We start from the raw sequence: 21,206 nt of genomic DNA on the forward strand, positions 1-21,206 counted from the left end.
AAGCAGGAAAAAAAAAAAAAAAAAAAAAAAAAAAAGAGAGAGAAGTACAGTGTCAGTAGGTCTCGGTTGGAATCTGAGCATCTGCATTTTTTTAAAGCTCTGTGGCCATTCCAAACGTATTTTAAAGTACATTCCTATTTTAAAATAAGGAGTGAGTGTATATACATATTCAAGTCAGAATGAGACAGAGAAGAGGCTGACAAAACCCAGAGACAGAGGAAAGGGGCCGGAAAAGGAGATCTGGGCGGGGGAGGGAAAGGAAGGGGGAGGAAGATGGTGCAAGAGAGACGGACAGAGAGAGAGTGAGACCCCGAGATGCAGCAGAGCAAGAAGTAAAGGCGGGGACAGAGACGGATTTGGAGAAGACGGGGCGGGGTGGGGGTGGGGGGGTGGCTGCCGAGTGAGAAAACGGCAAGTTTTCGTTTTGAAAGCCCCTGAAGGTTATTCTGAAAACACCCACGCCTGTGACATGAGGACATGGCCCCAAAGAGATCATACAATGAGCCCCCCATTTGCACAGGTTCTGGTGCCACCCTCCCCACCAACTTGGTAAGTCCTGAAACACATCATCTGTGCCTCAGTTTCACATTTGAAACACCCAGGCGTCCTGTTTGGGCATCAACTGAATCACTTGAAAAGTGTCTATGGTGTCTGTGCTAAAGGGCATCAGGAGAGGGTTTTGGGGGGTTTTGTTTTGTTTTTTTGCCATTTCTTGGGCCGCTCCTGTGGCATATGGAGGTGCCCAGGCTAGGGGTCGAATCAGAGCTGTAAACGCTGGCCTATGCCACAGCCACAGCGACGTAGGACGTCCGAGCCTCGTCTGCGACCTACATCACAGCTCATGGCAACCCCGGATCTTTAACCCACTGACCAAGGGCAGGGATCGAACACGCAACCTCATGGTTCCTAGTCGGATTCGTTAACCACTGGGCCACGACGGGAACTCCAGGAGAGGGATTTTTTGGACATCTGAAAATTCCAGAATGGGGGACCATAATTTCCAACTTAGGAACCATCCGACGCTGGGTTCCAGAGAGCTACTTTCGATTCTCCCACGCTTCCCTTCACGCGAGACGATCCTCAGGCCCTTGGGCTTTTCATGACTCAGCTGAAACCCACCCACTTCCTCGCTGCTGAACAGCCCGGAGCACCGTCTCCTCTGCTGGTTAATAGTCTCGTCCATGACCCCAGGCCCTGCAAGACCCCATTAATATATCCATGATTGAGTTTTAGGGACCTCGTAGATACGCATGAGGTCACCCTGGGATATCATTAACTGTGGGGCTCTTCCACCCCAGCGTCCCCTGATTGTAACCATCCATGGAAAACCCTTCTTTGGGGAGCTGCTGTCTCACTTTACAGACAAGCTTAGGGCCCAAACCATCAGAGAAGCCAGAGACCTTGGGAGTAGAACCTGAAAGAGGGAGCGAGGAGACACCTAGGGCCAAGAAGAAAGAACCCTTGCGAAGGTACCCTGCAACCTGGAAACCTGGGAGGGTGTGAGAAGCGGGACCTGGGGGGCGCCCCCCCCACCCCCGCAGCAAGGAGGTGGGGCGCAGAGCCGAGACGTCTGCCGGAGGAAATAGGACGTGAGCTGCCTATATCACGGGGGCCACGTGGATAAAAAGTAACAAGAAGCAGGTGCAATTTATTTTCCTAATATATTCTGTAGAACCATGATCTCCTCTTAACATGTCATCCACGGAGGATGATGTGAATGAGGTATTTCGCATCTTTTCATGCTTCCTCTTCAGAGCCCAGTATGTCACCCCAACCTATGCGGATGAGAACTCACCACATTTCAAGAGCTAAAGAGCCAAGGGGGCGGCGGCCACTCCACTGGCCAGCACAGCTCGGGAGACGGAAAGGCAGAGAAAGGGGGCAGGGAGCCTTGGGGGCAGGTTGCTTTCTCTGTAAAGAAACTCAGAGGGGTGGGTGAAGCTCCATCCTGTGAGCCATGGTAGGCTAAGGAAGGCTGTCTCTATCCTGGCTTGGGGGGAAAAAAGATGGAAACCAGCCTGGACAAATTGCCTGTTGAGTTTCTGGTTGTGAACAAATAACTTCATGGTTCCAGGAATTTTTGCACCATCCTGCTAAGATAAGGCTCACTCTCCTGGTGGAGGAAGGAGGAACCGGAGATTGAAAAAGAACATCTTGAGGTTCTATTGCTTCTCCCTCCAAAGGCAGCCTAAGTGCATAAGAGAAGAGGGATGTGCGTGTGTTTGCAGGGAGTCTTACAGAGAGGGTTTGGTTCAGACATGGGGTTCTTGGCAGTTGAGGAGCAGAAGGACTCAGTATTTTGAGGACACTCTATTGTCCAGTGGCCTTATGCCCACAAGCTCCCGTAATCCTTACAACAGTTTCCCCAGCTGGGTTATTATTTCCACTCAACAGATTAAGAGCTGTGAAAACTGGAGGTCAGAGAGGTGAAGATAGCCTTTCCAAGATGACCCAGGAGATAATGGAAGAGGTGGACTTTAAACCCTAGTTGCCTGAGTTTATTCTTTGCTCCCTGCTCCACTGTGACACTTTTGGCTTAAAAAATCCAGACAGCAGAGGCTGCAGGCTGGTCGCCCACTCAGCACTTCACTACCACCTGCTGTGACTCTTCTCATTGTCCACGTTGAGGGATAGGTATGGGTGCCCATGTCTCATATCTGACTATTGAGGTCAGAAATTGTGTTCAGTTCTTTTGGTAGTTGCCACAGTTCATAGAGGTGGTAGGGTTCTAGAATACTTACTGGATGGGTAGAGAAAAGGATGGATGACGGAAGAATTGAAGGAATGAAGGAAAGATAGATGGATGGATGGATGGATAGGTGGATTGATCAAAGGATAGATTGAAAGATGAATGGATAGAGAGATACTTGGGAGGACAGATAGATATTAACAATAAAGAATGTCATTCAGGAGTTCCCGTCATGGCACAGCAGAAACGAATCAACTAGGAACCATGAGGTTGCGGGTTCGATCCCTGGCCTCGCTCAGTGGGTTAAGGATCTGGTGTTGTCGTGAGCTCTGGCGTAGGTCGCAGACGCGGCTCGGATCTGGAGTTGCTGTGGCTGTGGCATAAGCTGGCATCTGTGGCTCTGATTCAACCCCTGGCCTGGGAAACTTCATATGCTACGATGGGCGTTGCCCTAAAAAGCCAAAAAAAAAAAAAAAAAAAAAAAAAAAGAAATGCCATTCAGCAGGGAAAGCTTTTCCTAGTAAAAAACAAAAAGGAAAAGAGAAAAGAAAATCATAGAACATTCCCCAAATAAGTTTTCTTAATTAATTAACCACCGCAGGCCTAGCCAGGCAAAGAGATGTTATTACCACCACCCGCCTCGGCACCACATTGTCCTCAACGGCTGGCATTTATTGGGAACTTCCTGTATACCGGATGCTGTGCTTAGTATTTTATATCTTTTCTCTAATTCAATCTTCCTGACAACTCTGTGAAGCAGAATTTTCAACATGCCCATTTTACAGATGGGTAAGCTGTTAAGTACCGTGCTTACTGTTACTCTCCCTTTGGCCAGTGACGAACCCACAGATTCATTTATTTTTAGGGCTGCACCCGCGGCATGGCCGTGATCCAAGGAGGTTCGAGGAATTGTGGCGAGGATTAATTGCAGATGGTTGAGCCCATGATTGAGATATTAGCTTTGTTTGTTTGTGTTTTTTGTTTTCCTCTTTTGTCTTTTTAGGGCCGCACCTGCGGCACATGGAGGTTCCCAGGCTAGGGGTCCAATTGGAGCTGCAGTGACCGGCCTCCACCACAGTCACAGCCACTCGGGATCTGAGCTGTGTCTGCGACCCACACCACAGCTCACGGCAATGCCGGATCCTTAACTCACCGAGCCAAGCCAGGGATCGAACCTGCATCCTCATGGATAATAGCTGGGTTCTTTAACCCCTGAGCCATGATGGTAACTCCAGAGATATTAGCTTTGAAGTCAAACTTTGAACTGAGTAGACAAAGTCATGCCAGTTGAGGGAGGCACTTCTTCTCTTTTTTTTTTTTGTCTTTTTTTTCAGGGCCACACTCGGGGCGTATGGAAGTTCCCAGGCTAGGGGCACCATTTGCAAAGTATGTTCCAGCCTCTATTGCACTCGTGATAAATTCTTGTGATGGGTTTTATTCCCCTTCACCCGATGATTGGGAAGCCTGCACCCGCGTCTGACCGTGGGTTGACCCCAAAGCCATAGCACCTCTCTTTTCTATCAGCCAACAATATGGGGACACTGGCAAGATGCCAGCTCCAACTACCCTATGGCTCAGGACACCGTGTCTTCCAAAGGGTTTGAACACGCTGGTGCTTGAGGAATAACTTGGTCCTGAGCTGAATGTTCCAGACATGGAGCCACCCCCAACATATTTCTATTAATATCCATGATCTGATCCAAGCAGAAGCATTAACCTTCCAGAATGTCAGTCCATAGCAACTCCCAAGTCTGCACAAAATCCCTTATGGCACACAGAAGCAAGCCAGGCAAATGTCTGGAGGTGTGGTGGGCGGGAAGCCTTCCAGGGGAGAGAAGGGCTACACCCTGAGGTACCAGGAGGCTTGGCAGGCTTCTGTAGGAAACAGTCAAAAGACTACCGTAGGAGTTCCCGCTGTGGCTCAGCAATAAGGAACCCAACTCGTATCCATGAGGACTGAGCCCCGAGAAGTAGATTAAGGAGCCAGTCTTGCCATGAGCTGCGAGGTAGGCTGAAGACGTGGCTCGGATCTGGTGTGGCTGTGGCTGTGGCGTAGATTGGCAGCTGCAGCTCCAATTTCACCCTTAGCCTGGGAACCTCCAGATGCTGAGGGCATGGCCCTAAAAAGACAAAAAAAGAAAAAAAGAAAAAAAAAAAAAAAAAACCTAGTGTAGCTGAGACGACAAGGAGGGAAAGAGTGATGAGCTATGAGCTTTGAGGAGGAGGCCCTCGGTGTGGACTGTGGCTGTTCTTACACGTGTGGTGGAGATTTCCGAATTAATGCGTAAGCCACTTCTCCCCGACGTTAATCCCTCCACTGGCGTCCAGTTGCATTTAGAGCATCAGGCAGGCTCTGCAGGGTTCGGCTCCCTCCACCTCGCCAAGCACTACTCGGGGCCCTGGACACTGGTTGGACTGGCTCCTCGAACCGATCCTTTGTCTCTGCCTCAATGACCCCTAGACACACACCCCGGCTGCCCTCATCCCTACCCATCCTTCTCTTCCTCCTGCTCTGTTTACATGTCCGTTTCTCAGAGGAGACTTCCTGGATGTCCTGGTTCATGTTTATTGCAGCCTCTGTTCTCCTCCTTCTCAACAAGGAAGGAGCACAAAGGAAGAGGTGCAGGAGACCACTGAGCCACGTGGGGAGCAGGGGCACTGACTGCACAAGTGAAACATCTGGAATAGTGTACAGTCAGCCCTCCGTATCCATGGCTCCTCCACGTCTGAGGGTCCTAACTCTGCATCGTCAGAGCCAATCAACCCCGAATGGTATAGTACTGTCACGCCTGCCACTGAAATCAAATCCCAGATAAGCGGACCCTTGCTTTTCAAACCAATGATGTTCAAGCATCAATTGTATATGTTTGTCTCGGGTTGATTCATTTCTTGTCTTTCTCCTTCATAGACTGTCGGTCCCACGAAAGCAAGGACCACGCCTGTTTCCCACACTGCTGTACCCCATCAACTAGCCCTGCACCCCACCCATTGTAAGGGCCCAATAAATATTTGGTCTTGAGTCTGTGCCTAAAAGCATGCATCAAGAGAGATCCTGGGAGTTCCCATCATGGCTCAGCGGTTAACGAACCCAACTAGCATCCATGAGGATGTGGGTTTGATCCCTGGCCTTGCTCGGTGGGTTAAGGATCTGGTGTGGCTGTGGCTGTGGTGTAGTCAGTTGGCTACAGCTCCTATTGGACCCCTAGCCTGGGAACCTCCATATGCCATGGGTGCGGCACTAAAAAAAAAAAAAAAAAAAAAAAAGAGAGAGAGAGAGAGAGAGATCCTATTGATACTGAATCAAACTGGTGTTCACTCACCCGACGACGTGCAGCAAAGCCATCTACTGATACGAGGCTGTGGTGAAAGAAAGTACAGCAATTATTGCAGGGTGCCAGGTAGGGAGCATGGGCAGCCTAGGCTCAAAAGACCCGAACTCCCTGATGGCTTTCAGGCAAGTGTTTTTATGTTTTGTTTTGGTTTTTTGTTTTGTTTTTTTTTTTTTATGTTTGCTGTTTTAGGGCTTCATTAGCAGCATACGGATGTTCCCAGGCTAGAGGTCTAATTGGAGCTACAGCCGCCGGCCTACACCACAGCCACAGCAACGCCAGATCCAAGCCACGTCTGCGAACTACACCACAGCCCACGGCAATGCTGGATCCTCAACCCACTGAGCGAGGCCAGGGATTGAACCCGAAACCTCATGGTTCCTGGCTGGTTCCTAGTGCACAGTTCTCTGATTGGTTGGTGGTGAGGTAACAGGGTGACATCTTGGGAATCTCCATCCCTGACCTTCCGGTTCCAATCCATCTGGGATTTAGTGCTTGTGGTCAGCAGTTTCCATCTGGTGGGAGTTTGGTTTCTGTAAAAACAGTTTAGGAATGAGTGTCAGGCATTGTCATCTGTCTTGGTCCTTCAGGGAGGAACGAAAGGTCTCATGACTCTGCTCTAGGGCTGATCTGTGGTTTGAATCGTTACTGATTCTCCTGCCCAACTGCTGTTCTCCCTTCCTTCCCTCCTTGTCTTTGCAGGGCTGCACCTGCAGCATATGGAAGGTCCCAGGCTAGGGGTCGAATTGGAGCTGCGGCTGCCGGCCTACACCACAGCCCCAGCAACGCTGGATCTGAGCCACGTCCGCAACCTACATATACCACACATCTCACCACAACGCTGGATCCTTTCATCAACTGAGTGAGGCCAGGGATTGAAGCTGCATCTTCATGGAGACTAGTCGGGTTTGTTACTGCTGAGCCACAACAGGAACTCCCAGGTTAACATACTTTCATATCCAACCTAGGAGATGGGTGCGATGCATAAGGAAGGTTAAAGACTCTTGTTAAGGCTCCCAGAATGGCTTGAGGCTTCGGATCCATTTATGTTGGTTGGAATCCTGCTATCGCCTTGCTGGGTAACCAACTCAGGGAGATGACTTGGCTTCTGGAGCCTATTTTCTCATCTGTAAAATGGGGATTAAAAATATCTGTCACACAATGTGTGAGAACCAAGCAGCATAATGTGTGTTGAGCATCTGACCTGGAATAGAGAAACAAATGCCACACCTCTTCTCCCCCATCTATGTAATGACAGTATATATATACTTTTTTCTGTAGGAATAAGTTATTCTTTATTATCCTCTAGGAATAAGAAAGAAAACGGCAGGGAGTTCTCTGATGGCCAACGGGTTGAGGCTCCCGCGTTCTCACTGCTGTGGCTCTGGTTGCTACTGTGTGGTGTAGGTTCGATCCCTGGCCCGGGAATTCCCACATACTGCCTGCATGGCAAAAAAGAAATAAACAAACAAACAAAGCGAGAACCTGAAATAAACGTGGCCACTCTCAGTTTTAAAAAAAAGAAAGAAAGAAAAGGGCGTCCATGACATCAAACTTGGGTGTTAGTGGAAGAGGAAACCCTTGGAGCAAAATGTTTGTCTTGCCTCAATCCAGAAAGAAAAGTCCAGTCGAGATGAACAGATGGTCCAGTTACCTGTTGGGATGCACGGCCTTCATCCTCTACTCCTACGAAACAAGTGGAGGTGAGTATAGTGGGAAATGAAGGGGAGGATTTGGAAACTGGAAAGAATGAACGGACCCAAGTAAAGATTCCTGGATCCAAGTAGGGAGGAGAAGGCTTAGTCGAAATCTCAGACATAGGGTTGAACCCTGGATCTGCAACTTTTTCTCTGTGTGACCTTGGTCACGCCGTGTAACCTCTCTGAAATCAGTTCTCAACCTTAAGAGAGAAATAATGACATTTACTTCATGGAGATATTTTGGAGGTTAAATAACAGCCACGAGCCCCTTTCACAGTACTCAGCACATGAGAGGGGGAATGCAAATATGGTCATTTAAAAAAGGGGCTTTAGGAGTTCCCTGGTGGCTCAGGGGGTTAAGGATCCAGCATTGTCACTGCTGTGGCTTGGGTCGCTGCTGTGGTACAGGTTCAGTCCCTGGCCCTGGAACTTCTGCCTGCTGCAGGTGCACCCCCCAAAAAATTTTTAATTAAAAAAAAAAAGAGGGGCGGAGTTCCTGTCATGGCTCAGTGGTTAATGAATCCGACTGGGAACCATGAGGTTGCGGGTTCGATCCCTGGCCTTGCTCAGTGGATTAAGGATCTAGTGTTGCCGTGAGCTGTGGTGTAGGTCGAGGACGTGGCTTGGATCCCGCGTTGCTGTGGCTCTGGCAAAGGCTGGCAGCTACAGCTCGGATTTGACCCCTAGCCTGGGAACCTCCATATGCTGCGGGAGCGGCCCAAGAAATGGCAAAAGGACAAAAAAAAGGGGGGGGCTATGGACCGAAACCTCAGGACCCCACCCCCCACAACTCAGACACTTCCTCTATACTCACTATATTTTTTTAAGTTGTGGTAAAACACACAGAACATAAAATGTACCATCCTAACCTTTTTTTTTTTGCTTTTCAGGGCTGCAAGTGTGGCATATGGAGGTTCCCAGGCCAGGGGTCGAATCGGAGCTACAGCTGCCGGTCTACACCACAGCCACAGCAATGCCAGATCCCAGCCACATCTGCAGGTGACCTACACCACAGCTCATGGCAACGCCGGATTCTCAACCCACTGAGTGAGGCCAGGGATCGAACCCACAACCTCATGGTTCCTAGTCGGATTCGTTCCCACTGCACCACGATGGGAACTCCATCCTAACCATTTTTAAGTGTACAATAATAATTTTATTTTATTCATAGTTAATAAAATGCTTTGTAACTGTGTGCCTGGGCAGCAGGGATCCAAGCTCCTTCTAGCTGGGGCTCCACACCCCTAGGGCGTCAGAGGACTCTGTAGATTCTTTGATTTTAGTTGATAGACAGGGATCCAGAGAGTGGAGGATCTTGGAGGAGAGCTTTTTGACCAGGCCGGGAATCGACATAGCTCACTTCCCCCCAGAACTCACAGGGGGCTTACATGCAAAGGAGTCTGGGAAATATAGTTTAGCTGTGCATTCAGGAGGGAAAAAAAGCTGATTTTGGTGAACACAGCCATCTCTACCACAGGAAAATACAAACATTTTCCTAGAGAGAAGGGCTGGGGTCTAAAAGAACTAAGTCTCTAGGAGATTAAGAACCCATGATTTGTTCAGATAATGTACTTAACTGAGTCTCAGCTTTTCTTTCTCTATTTCTTTTTATGGTCGCAGCTGCGGCATATGGAAATTCCAGGGCTAGGGGTTGAATCGGAGCTGCAGCTGCAGTCTGTGCCACAACTACCGAAACACTGGATTCTTAACCCATTGATGGAGGCCAGGGATGGAATCCGCATCCTCACTATGCTGGGTTCTTAACCCACAGAGCCACAAATGGGAACTCCATGCGTCAGTTTTTCTAGCTATCATCTCATTTCTGTAACACTTTCCTGAGACCCCCGCCCATATGCCTGTGCTGAAACTCAGTTTCCCCAAGTCCCTCTGCACAGATTTTGGATTTTGGGACTAGTTTATTCAACACACATTTATTGAGTGATTCCTCAATCCCAGGCTCTGTGCTATGGGCCAGAAACACAGGAATAAATAAAAGTCATGCCCTGCACTGGGAGTTCACAGTGAATAGGAGTGATAGATACATAAACAGATATTTACATGATATTTACGTGCATTTCTAGAGATTGGCTCAGAGTATTAGAAGAGTGAGGAAGAGTATTACTTCAGGCTGGACCAAGTCCTCATGCATGAACAGTGGGGAGTAAGGCTGGCAAGAGAGGAAGGTCATTCTGAGCAGGAGGAAGGGCAAGAGCAAAACTCCAGAGACAAGCGAGACCATGGAGGAAGGTCAAGGAAATGTCAGTCGGGGGTGAGAACAGGAAGGTCAGCAGGGCCTGGCTTATGGAGGATTTTAACCCAGTTAAGAAGATTAGACCATCTGCTGGTTTACTCTGCAGATGGCTAACAGGATCTATTATGTGTTGATTTTTACTAACGACTCCCAAGGATAAACTTAATTCTATGTTCAGGGGGTACCTGCCTGCCCTGCCCTTCACCACCAGCATCCCATATACTCAGTGGTGCTCCTGGTTGAAGAAAGTCATGGATGATGATAATGATGGTGGTGGTGATGAGGGTGGTAATGACAGTGATGGTAATGATGATGATGATGATAGTGGTGGTGATAATGGTGATGGCGGTGATGATGGTGGTGGTGGTGATGGTGGTGATGGTGGTGATGACAGTGATGGTGGTGATGATAACGATGATGGTGATGATGGTGGTAATGACGGTGGTGATGGTGATGATGGTGATGGTAGTAATAGCTAACTTTTGGGGGGTAGCTCTCATGCCCAGGGACCCTTCAAAGCACTTTCCAAATATCAACTGGTTTCAACTTTATCAAACCAAGACCAAACAGTTCTGAGCCCCAGAGGGGGAAAATGCAATGTAACTTAAGAGCCCCTAATGCATCAACCCATAGGCCCATGTCCTGGTCCAGAAGAATAGAAAGGTCAAGAGCAGTGTTTCCTAAACTTTTATCATCTAAGTGTCCCCTCCTCCATACTCGCCACATCTGCATGCCACCAGAAATATGATGCACTCAGCATTTTTCGTTAAATGTGTCCACTTTTCTTCACTTTAAGACATTTATTTTTTGGTCTTTTTAGGGCCATGCCCCCAGCATATGGAGGTTCTCAGGCTAGCGGTCGAATCAGAGCTGTAGCCGCCGGCCTACGCCACAGCCACAGCAACGCCAAACCCCAGCCATGTCTGCAACCTACACCACAGTTCACGGCAACGCTGGATCCCTAACCCACTGAGCTAGGCCAGGGATCGAATCTGCATCCTCCTGGATAATAGTCATATTCATTTCCCCTGAGCCACCATGGGAACGCCTAATACATTTTTTTTTTTCAAAGAAGAGCTCTGTAATCTATAAAAGCACTACTACTTGCCATAAAGAAATACAAATAGGAGTTCCTGCCATGGCTCAGTGGTTAACGAATCCAACTAGGAACCATGAGGTTGCAGATTTGACCCCTGGCCTCACTCAGTGGGTTAAGGATCCAGCATTGATGTGAGCTGTGGTGTAGGTCACAGATGCGGCTCGGATCTGGCGTTGCTGTGGCTCTGGCATAGGCCGGTGGCTAGAGCTCCGATTAGACCCCTAGCCTGGGAAGCTCCACATGCTGTGGGTGTGGCCCTAGAAAAGGCAAAAAGACCAAAAAAAAAAAAAAAAAAAAGAAGAAGTACAAAAGAAAGTAAATGCTATAGGAGTTCCCTAGTGGCTCAGTGGGTTAAGGATCGCTGCTGTGGCTCAAGTTGCTGTTGTGGTGTGGGTTCCATCCCTGGTCTTGGAATTTCCACATAGCACCCCGCCAAAAAAAAAAAAAAAACTATAAAAAATCCTATTATTACATTCTACTAGATGCTGTTGTCCACATAAGGTTTTGAGTCCAAGTCCTGCCCTTTCTTTTTTCATTGTTAAAAAGGGGAATTATTAGGTATGAGAGGCATGGTAGAGAAACACTAGCATTAAATTGGAGCTTTCTCTTTTGTGTAATCAGGAGAATTGAAAGAGCATTGGAAAAGGACAGAGTTTTGCAGTCCACGTTTCTACATTTTTTAATGTGCATCTCTACGTGACCTAGTGGGATCTCGTGATTCACTAAGTGCATCTTGTGTGACATTAGTGGCAAAGTCCTGGTCTGGAGACACAATGGATCTCAGTTGTCTTCACTGTATGAAACTCATCCTCAATACTCTTGGTCCAAACACAAACAGGACACACCCTGGCAGGTCATTAGAAAGTTGGATGCAAAGACTACACGTGTAGACTTGAGACCTCCGTGTAAACTAGACTGGGTCTCATCCTTGGCTCATGCTTTCGGACTAATCCCCTGTTTTGTTCCTTCTGTCCCTCAGATACTAAAGATTCCTGTGTCTTTCCCTTCAACTACAAGGGTTTTACTTATTTCTCTTGCACCAGAACCAACAGCCTCTCCCCTTGGTGTGCGACCAGAGCTGTTTATGATGGACAGTGGAAGTACTGCTTGATAGAAGGCAAGTGGTCCATGTTGTCCCATTGGTGGGTTTCTTAAGATGATGGGTTATAGAAGAGAACACATGAATGTGGATAACATGAGTGTATTTTTGGCAGAGAAGTTATAGTATATATGTGTGTGCACAGACAAGGCTCTGGAAGGCCAAACATGGCATGTTAATATGGATACTAGTGTGAAGGATAACAGTAGTAAAAATGGCGCTCTCCAGGACATGGTGGCAACCTATATATCCATTGATAGACGAATCGATAAAGAAGATGTGGCCTGCATATTCAATGGAATATTACTCAGCCATGAAAAAGAATGAAATAATGGCATTTGTAGCAACATGGAGGCAACTAGAGATTATCATACTAAGTGAAGGGAGTCAAAGACAAATATCACATGATATCACTTATATGTGGAATCTAACAAAATTTTACAAATGAACTTATTTACAAACAGAAACAGATTCACAGACATAGAAAACAAATTTATGGCTACCAAAGGGGAGTAAGTTAGGAACTGGGGATTAACAGATACACACTACTGTGTATAAAATCGATAAACAAGATCCTACCGTATAGCACAGGGAACTATATTCAAAATCTTGTAATAAACTCTGATGGAAAAAAAAATCTGAAAATCTGAAACTAGAATACACACACACACACATACACACACATATATGTGAATCACTTTGCTGGAAACCAGAAACTAACACAACATCCTAAAGCAACTATAGCTCAATTTTAAAATGGTGTTCTCTCTCGTAATACTGTAAGAACAACCAGCCAACCACAGGGAACCACTGTATTCTTGGTCTCTTTCTTGATTTTCTAAATTAATAAGGAAAAAAGAAACAAAATATAAAAGAAAAGGGATTTGAGAAATGTTTACTTTTTCTTAAAGCCCAAGACACTTTGACCATTATTTTTTTACTTCTATTTTTTGTTAACAAAAGACATTTAGGTTGTTTTAACCAATACCTATTGTTGGCTATTTAAACTGTCCCCACTGGTATCCAGCTTTTGAATATTCAGGATTTACTTTTGCCTGGTATCACAGTTCTTCATTCTCTTAGATCAAATACCCACCTTTTATAATAAATAGAAGAAACATCCTTTTTACGATCCTGAAATGAACTATATAAATAACATTATCTAGCTATATTCATAATTTCAAAATAAACCAGTGTAATCACTTAACTGCAACATAAGACAGAAATAAAATGAAAGAAATTGATAATAAAGTAATAAGCATGCACGACCATAACTAACCTAAAAGGCATTAAAAAGTTGCCAGAGGTTTATACCTCCAAGCAGAATCTCTGCGATTACATGAACTAAAAATGACTGCAAAAAAAGTACCCAGGAGCTCCCTTTGTGGAGCAGTGGGTTAAGGATCCAGCATTGTCACTGCAGCGGCTTGGCTCACAGCTGTGTCACAGTTTCCTTCCCTGGCTTGGGAATTTCCACATGCTGTGGGTACGGGGAAAAAAAAGAAACAAACAAACAAGCAAAAAAACCCACCATGCATTAAAAAATCAAAACAAGGAGTTCCCCTCATGGCTCAGTGGTTAATGAACCCAACTAGTATCCGTGAGGATGCAGGTTTGATCCCTGGCCCCCCTCAGTGGGTTAAGGATCTGGCATTGCTGTTAGCTGTGGTGTAGGTCGCAGACATGGTTCAGATCTGGTGTTGCTGTGGCTGTGGTGTAGGCTGGCAGTTACAGCTCCAATTCAACCCCTAGCCTGGGAACCCCCATATGCCTCGGGTGCAGCTCTAAAAAGACCACAAAAAAAGAAAGAAAGAAAGAAAGAAAGAAAGAAAGAAAGAAAGAAAGAAAGAAAGAAAGAAAGAAAGAAAGAAAGGTCAAAACAAAACCTGGAAGCAATACAGGCAGACCTCAGATATCGAGATATGGTGGGATTGGTTCCAGACCACTGTAATAAAGCAAATATCACAGCAAAGTGAGTCACATTAATTTTTTGGTTTCCCAGTGCATATAAAGAGTATGTACAATATACTGTAGTCTATTAAAAGTTCAATGGCACTATGTCTAAAAAATATATACACGTTTACATGGAATCTGAAAAAAAAAAAGATACAAAGAACTTATTTATAAAATAGAAACAGGAGTTTCCGTTGTGGCTCAGCAGTAATGAACCCAACTAGTATCCATGAGGATGTGGGTTCGATCCCTGAGCACGCTCAGTGGGTGAAAGGAGCCGACATTGCCGTGAGCTGCCATGTAGGTTGCAGCTGCAGCTCCAATTCGCCCCCTAGCCTGGAAACTTCCATATGCCCTGGGTATGGCCCTAAAAAGACAAATAAATAAATAAAATAAAATAAGATAGAAATAGACCCACGGGCATAGAAAAAAAACTTATGGCTACCAAAGGAGAAGCGGGGGGAATAAGTTAGGAGGTTGGGGTTAACATATACACACTACTACATACAAAATATAAATAAGAAGGACCTACCAATAGTTTAAAATAACCTAAAAGGGAAAATAATCTGAAAAAGAATATATATATGTACATTATATATGCTGTATAAAATAATATAGATAACTAAAAAACATTGTAAATCAACTACACTTCATTTTAAACATTTAAAGAGTTAAAAAAGTAAATACCTTAATTAAAAAATATTTTATCACTAAAACTGTTAACCATCTCCTGTGCCTTTATTGAGTCATAATCTTTTTTGCTAGTGGAGGCTGTTACCTCAGTGTAGATGGCTGCTGACTGATCAGGGTGGTGGTAGCTGAAGGTTGGAGTGCCTGTGGCAATTTCTTTTTTCTCTCTTTCTTTTCTTTTCTTTCTTTTTCTTTTTTTTTTTTTTTTTTTTGGCCACTCCGAAGCCTACGGAGTTCCCAGGCCAGGTATCAGATCTGAGCCACAGTTGCGACCTAAGCTATAGCTGGAGCTATGCTGGGAACTTAAGCCACTGTGCCGGGCTGGGGATCAAACCTGCGTCCCAGCGCTCCCAAGACGCCACTGATCCCACTGTGCCATGGCGGGAACTCCAGCAATTCCTTAAAATAAGACAGCATGAGGTCGGCCACATGGACTGACTCCCTTTCATGAATGATTTCTCTGTAGCATCCACGGCTGTTTGGTAGTGTTTTACCCACAGCAGAACTTCTTTCCAAATTGGAGGCAGTCCGGAGTTCCCATCGTGGCTCAGCAGCAACAAATCTGACTAGTATCCATGAGGACACAGGTTTGATCCCTGACCTCGCTCTGTGGGTTAAGGATCTGGCATTGCTGTGGCTGTGGTGTAGGCCAGCAGCTACAGCTCTGATTCAGCCCCCAGTCTGGGAACCTTCGAATGCTGTGGATGTGGCCTGAATAAACCCACCAAGATCAACATAATTTCAGAAACTATTTTTGTTGTACCACATTCGTGGGGGGGGAACTTCCATCTATTTATGGACATTGCAATGAGGCACCAGCAGCAAGGTGCTAGTTTTATTAGATCTGACTTCACTGACTTTTTTTTTCTGTCCTCTCGACACGTTTGGTGTATCAACACCTTGGCTTCATCTGTTCATCATAAGCCATCCAAACTCTTTGTCTTGACTTTATTCTTTCGGGTCTCTTGGTGATTATAACAGATTCGTTTTTAAGATCCAAATATGATGTAAGTTACATCTGTTCAACAGGGCGGGGGGGCCATGAGTTGAGATGAGCGACCCTCTTGGAGAAGCTTTGAGGGAGACAGTATGAGAAGCAGGCTTTCTTTCCTAAACACTCGATAAAATGACTGGATAAAGTCTCTTCCAGACCAGATGTTTGTCCTGGAATTTGGTGGTTGGTTGATTGACGGATGATTAAATGGCTCTGTCTTTTGAATGACTAGAGAACGTCGAATCACGCATGGACCTCTCTCCATACAGATTACCCACGGTGTGTCTTCCCCTTCATCTATCGGGGAAGGTCCCACAGGAACTGCATCGTGGAAGGCAGCTTCTTCGGAAAGCTGTGGTGCTCAGTGACCTCCAGCTTTGATGAGAAGCAGCAGTGGAAATACTGTGAGATAAACGGTGAGGCACTGCAGCAAGGATGGCGTATTTGGCGGGGAGGAAGGTGGTCCTCGTGATGGGGTGGTGGCAGGGGGAGAGCAGAGCAACCGGAGGAAATACGTCTCCGCATGTACACCTCGCCAGCCACAGACACAGGACTGTCCTGAGCCCACGTTCCCCCAAGTCCCCAACACCTGCAGGAAACACCAGTTGTCCTGAGGATCAAAAGGATGTGCTGTGGTTCTGATGTGGGTTTTCAAGACTTTCTGTTTCTACGGAGTTCCCATTGTGGCTCAGGGGAGACAAATCTGACTAGTCTCCATGAGGGAACTTCCATACGCTGCAGGTGGGGCCCTAAAAAAAACAGAAGAATTTCTGTTTCTAGAATTGACATTAACTAGGCTCACTCAATGCCAGACCCTAATTGCATTTCTTTTTTTGTTTGTTTTTCCTTTTTTTGGTCTTCTTAGGGCTGAAACCGTGGCATATGGAGGTTCCCAGGCTAAGGGTCGAATGGGAGCTGTAGCTGCCAGCCGACACCACAGCCACAGCAACACCAGATCCGAGCCGAATCTGCAACCTACACCATAGCTCACGGCAATGCCGGATCCTTAACCCACTGAGCAAGGCCAGGGATCAAACCTGAGTCCTCATGTATACTAGTCGGGTTCGTTTCCACTGAGCCACGACAGGAGCTCCCCCCTAACTGCACTCAATGCAGTTTAGCATCTAATCTTAATTCTATGCCTATTCAATTCAATAAGGAGCTCTATTCACCCAAGTGCCCTTTCCATGTTGGTCTCTGACCCAAAAGCTCTCTATACGCCATCCCACTGAGCCTTTCCACGGAAGCTCTATGAGACGCTCTTCCCCCCCCCACCCCGCAATTCGGTAAATGCCTTTTTAATTAGGCAATGCTGAGTTTACTGCTTACTGAATTCAGTAATATTGTTGACTGAAAGACCTTGACAGAGCCTTAATAGCATCTTGGAGAGGGAAGGACAAAATCAGGATATTAATGAGGTCTTGAGGTCTTTCAGTGCGGGGATGTGATTAGGGTTACATATGGATCATCATATGGATGATTTAAAGTCATCGGTCACGACAGGTGACATTCAGGATTCAAAGAGACTCGAAGACTTAGTCTTCTGATTCGATCTCTTGGAAAGGTCAACGTTCTGAGGTTGAGAGTTCCCTGGTGGTCTAATGGTTAGGATTTAGTGATGTCATCTCTGTGGCCCAGGTTCAATCCCTGGTCTGGGAACTGAGATCCCACATCAAGTGACTGCCGGCTGAGGTAAAAAAAAAAAAAAAAAAAAAAAAAAAAAAAAAAAAAAAAAAAAGTTCCGAGACTTATTTAAATGATTTTGCAGGAAATTCCTGAGATGAACAGTAAAGTTATTTATAATTTTTATGTTCCTGGGCAAGAATGACCTAGATTATCAGAGTTGTGTCATTGAGGTCTGTGGACCAGTAAAGCCTGGTTAATATACATAGTAAACTGGGTGTCACTGGCTTTGGTTCTCCCCTATCTATAAAGTGGAAATGATTACAACACCAAGAGCTGCTTTGGGAGTGGTCAGTATTATATCGCCTTTTATAAAATAAAGCATGGGGGTTCCCTTCCTGGCTCAGTGGTTAATGAACCCGACAAGGATCCAGGAGGATTCGGGATTGATCCCTGGCCTCCCTCAGTCAGTTAAGGATCTGGTGTTGCTGTGAGCTGTGGTGTAGGTCACAGATATGGCTCAGATCTGGTGTTGCTGTGGCTGTGGTATCCGCTGGGGGCTGCAGCTCTGATTCAACCCCTAGCCCGGGGACCTCCATAGGCCAAAAGTTCCACCCTAAAAAGCCAATAAATAAATAAATAAATAAAGCCTGGCAGTTTTTGTGTGGGTTTTTTTTGGGGGCCATGCCCATGGCATGTAGAAGTCCCTGGGCCAGTGATTGAAATCATGTCACAGCAGGGACCTGAGCCACGGCAGTGCCAGTGCCAGATCCTTAACCTGTGGTATTTTTATTTGTACTTCTTCTTTATGGCAAGTAGTGTTTTTATAGATCACAGAGCTGATGCTAGCTCTTCTTTTTAAGAATAAATGTATTAATTTCCCAGGGAGCTCCCAATGGCACTGTTTTTTTGTTTGTTTGTCTTTTTGCCATTTCTTGGGCTGCACCCGAGGCATATGGAGGTTCCCAGGCGAGGGGTCCAATCAGAGCTGTAAACACTGGCCTATGCCACAGCCACAGCGACGCAGGATCCAAGCCTCGTCTGCAACCTACACCATAGCTCACGGCAACGCCGGATCCTTAACCCACTGAGCAAGTGCAGGGACCGAACCCGCAACCTCATGGTTCCTAGTCGGATTCGTTAACCACTGAGCCACGACGGGAACTCCTCCATGGCACTGTTTTTTGTGTGATCAGTGAAAGCCTTTCTATTATCTCTTCTTGAGCTGTAACATTTCCATCATTACTTTCAGAGTATGGGGGAAATTCTTTCAGCAAGCCCTGCATCTTCCCCTCCAAGTACAGAAACCACATCATCTCTGAATGCCTCGAGGATGAAAGCAACAAGCTCTGGTGCCCGACTACGGAGAACATGGATATGGACGGAAAGTGGAGTCTCTGTGCCGACACCAGTAACCACAGGAAGGGGACTGGGTGGGCATGGGTGGATTCCTTCATTTAGTCACTCAACAAACATCTACTCCAGCCCTGCTGTGTGCCGGACCCTGAGCTGAGCACTGGGGCTATAGTGATGACCAGGACGGACTCCTACCCTGGAGGATCTGATGAACAAAGAGCAGAAACCACGCCCTAAGGCGACAGGTCAGGTTTGCTTAAGACCCAAGAGAGGGAGTTCCCTTGTGGGGCAGCAGGCTAAAGATCTGGCATTGTCACTGCAGCAGCTCGGGTCACTGCTGTGGCACGGGTTTGATTGCTGGCCTGGGAGCTTCCACAAGTCACGCGTGTGGCCAAAAACAAACAAACCAACAAACAAACAAACAAACAAAAACAAACAAAACTCAAAACCAAACCAAGAGAAAGGAGCCAAATATAAAATCTGCAAAATATGCAATACCTCCTACAAACCCAGAGTAAGTACACACTGAAGCTTTGAAAACTCTATTAATAAGGGAACTAGAAGGATGGTAAAGCCAATTCAAAGGACTTAATATATAGATGGGTTCTCGGATCTCCTGCAGTTAACAAAACCCACCTACGCTCAAGTCCCTTCTATAAACTGGTGTAACCTTATGTAATTGGAGTCACCTCTGCTTCTCCCCCTCTTCTCCCTAGGAATTTCCTCCCTGGTTCCTGGCTTTCCCTGCCATTTCCCATTCAACTACAAAAACAAGAATTATTTTAATTGCACCACCAAAGGATCCAAGGAGAACCTCTTATGGTGTGCCACCTCTTACAACTACGACCAGGACCACACCTGGGTGTATTGCTGATGCAGAGGTAAGGCGGACCGAAGAGCTGGGTCATCGCCCGTGGGAGAGAGAGTCTGTTCCCTTCCAGCGTGATTCGCTGAGGTTCCCAGCAAGGTGTGTTCTATTTTTTCAGAGCAAAGGTTGGACTCAACAGAGGTGGGGGGTGGTGGCGGGAATACTGGGACAATTTCTCAAATCAGAAGCCTGGAAGAAATCGGGATGCCAGGCAGGGCAGCAGGGCAAGAGGGTGGGCGAATGATTTCGAATCCAGAAGGGTGTCGTTCCAAATATTAGGTCTGGGAGTTCCCATTGTGGCTCAGCGGAAACGAATCTGACTAGTACCCATGAGGACACAGGTTCGATCCCTGGCTTCTCCCAGTGGGTTAAGGATCTGACATTGTTGTGAGCTGTGGTGTAGGCCGGCAGCTGCATCTCCCATCGGACCCCTAGCCTGGGAACCTCCACATATGCCCTAAAAAGACAAAAAGACCAAAAAATAAATAAATAAGCACCTACAGTGATCTCCATGAGAACATGTTTAGCCCAGCCTCCAACTTCTGATCATCAGAGCAGAACTATCTTCTTGCAGGCCCCTTTCCCAGCAAACCTATCGCCATCGAGGTGACAGGGTGCTTATTATTCACTGACTTGATCCCGTGAGCTGGGTGAGGGGCCGGGCTGTCTACCTGCTCTTGGCTCAGATGCTTCGCTTCACTTCGACTGTGTCTGGGAAATCAGTACAAAGTGACTCTTTAATGCCTGGGACATTTGCGGTCAATGCGTACCTATTACCTGAAGGCTGGCTTTTGATTCTCTTTTCAAGGGAGGGAGACACATCATCAGGGGGAGGCTGACTGACGTGTTCAGTCTGGAACCTGCTTCACCGTTTTCATTACATCTTTCAAGCTTAGGATAATCACCTTTAGAAAGACGCTGTCCACCGGCTCGCTTACTCACCGGGTCCTCTGTGAAGTGAAAATGTGGCACCGCCATCAATCAAGGAAAATTAACTCTGGGGCTGCCTTTCTTTTCTGCCTCCTAGAATGAGCCCACATGACTGGTCGCATGGTGGGGAGATCAGATTCTCTGCCCAGGGGCCCTAGGAAGTAATTGCAGCCTGCCATCTCTTTCTGGGAAACCACCGATTCAGGTGGAGCATCTGTAGATACTTATTACATCATTAATAAATAACTTAGTAAGTCAACGGAGGGTACAGAATTCATTGCAAGACTGCCTCAGCTATCTCCTGTGCCACACCCATGACAGACATCAACAATCGATGACAGAATCTGTTTCCCTGGGAGCCCAGATGCAACCTCACGTTGTTCTTCTCCCCTCCATCCTCTTCTTGCTTCTTCTCTTCCTCCTCTTCCTGCACTTTTCCCTCCTGCTCCTCCTCCCTCTGTCCTCCATCTCTCTTGTAAAATCCTCCGAGCAACTACTTCCATGGCCCATCGCTACCACCAGTCATCAGGAACAGATTTTCGCTGTTCCGCTTTCAGCTCCAATCTGATTGTCAGATTAAAATGATGTTGCAGGAGTTCCCGGCGTGGCTCAGTGCTTAACGAAT

General features: G+C 46.6%; 1 protein-coding gene across 2 annotated transcripts; it reads left to right on the top strand.

Moving 5' to 3' along the window:
• Positions 1 to 1,161: 1,161 nt before the first annotated feature.
• On the top strand, positions 1,162 to 20,840 carry ELSPBP1 (epididymal sperm binding protein 1). 2 transcript variants are annotated; one of them, XM_084958681.1, is made up of 7 exons: positions 1,162 to 1,469; positions 7,633 to 7,721; positions 12,048 to 12,185; positions 16,074 to 16,220; positions 18,680 to 18,838; positions 19,500 to 19,664; positions 20,543 to 20,840. In XM_084958681.1, exons 1-6 carry the CDS (start codon positions 1,321 to 1,323, stop codon positions 19,655 to 19,657), a joined length of 840 nt encoding a protein of 279 aa, XP_084814807.1. In that variant the 5' UTR covers positions 1,162 to 1,320; the 3' UTR covers positions 19,658 to 19,664; positions 20,543 to 20,840.
• The last annotated feature ends 366 nt before the right edge of the window (positions 20,841 to 21,206 follow it).

The sequence above is a fragment of the Sus scrofa genome, chromosome 6 (genome assembly GCF_054392235.1).
Source record: "Sus scrofa isolate SSC_HxYL_T2T_F1_AM1 chromosome 6, Sscrofa_HxYL_maternal_Yorkshire_Landrace_v2.0, whole genome shotgun sequence".
Lineage (NCBI taxonomy): Eukaryota > Metazoa > Chordata > Mammalia > Artiodactyla > Suidae > Sus > Sus scrofa.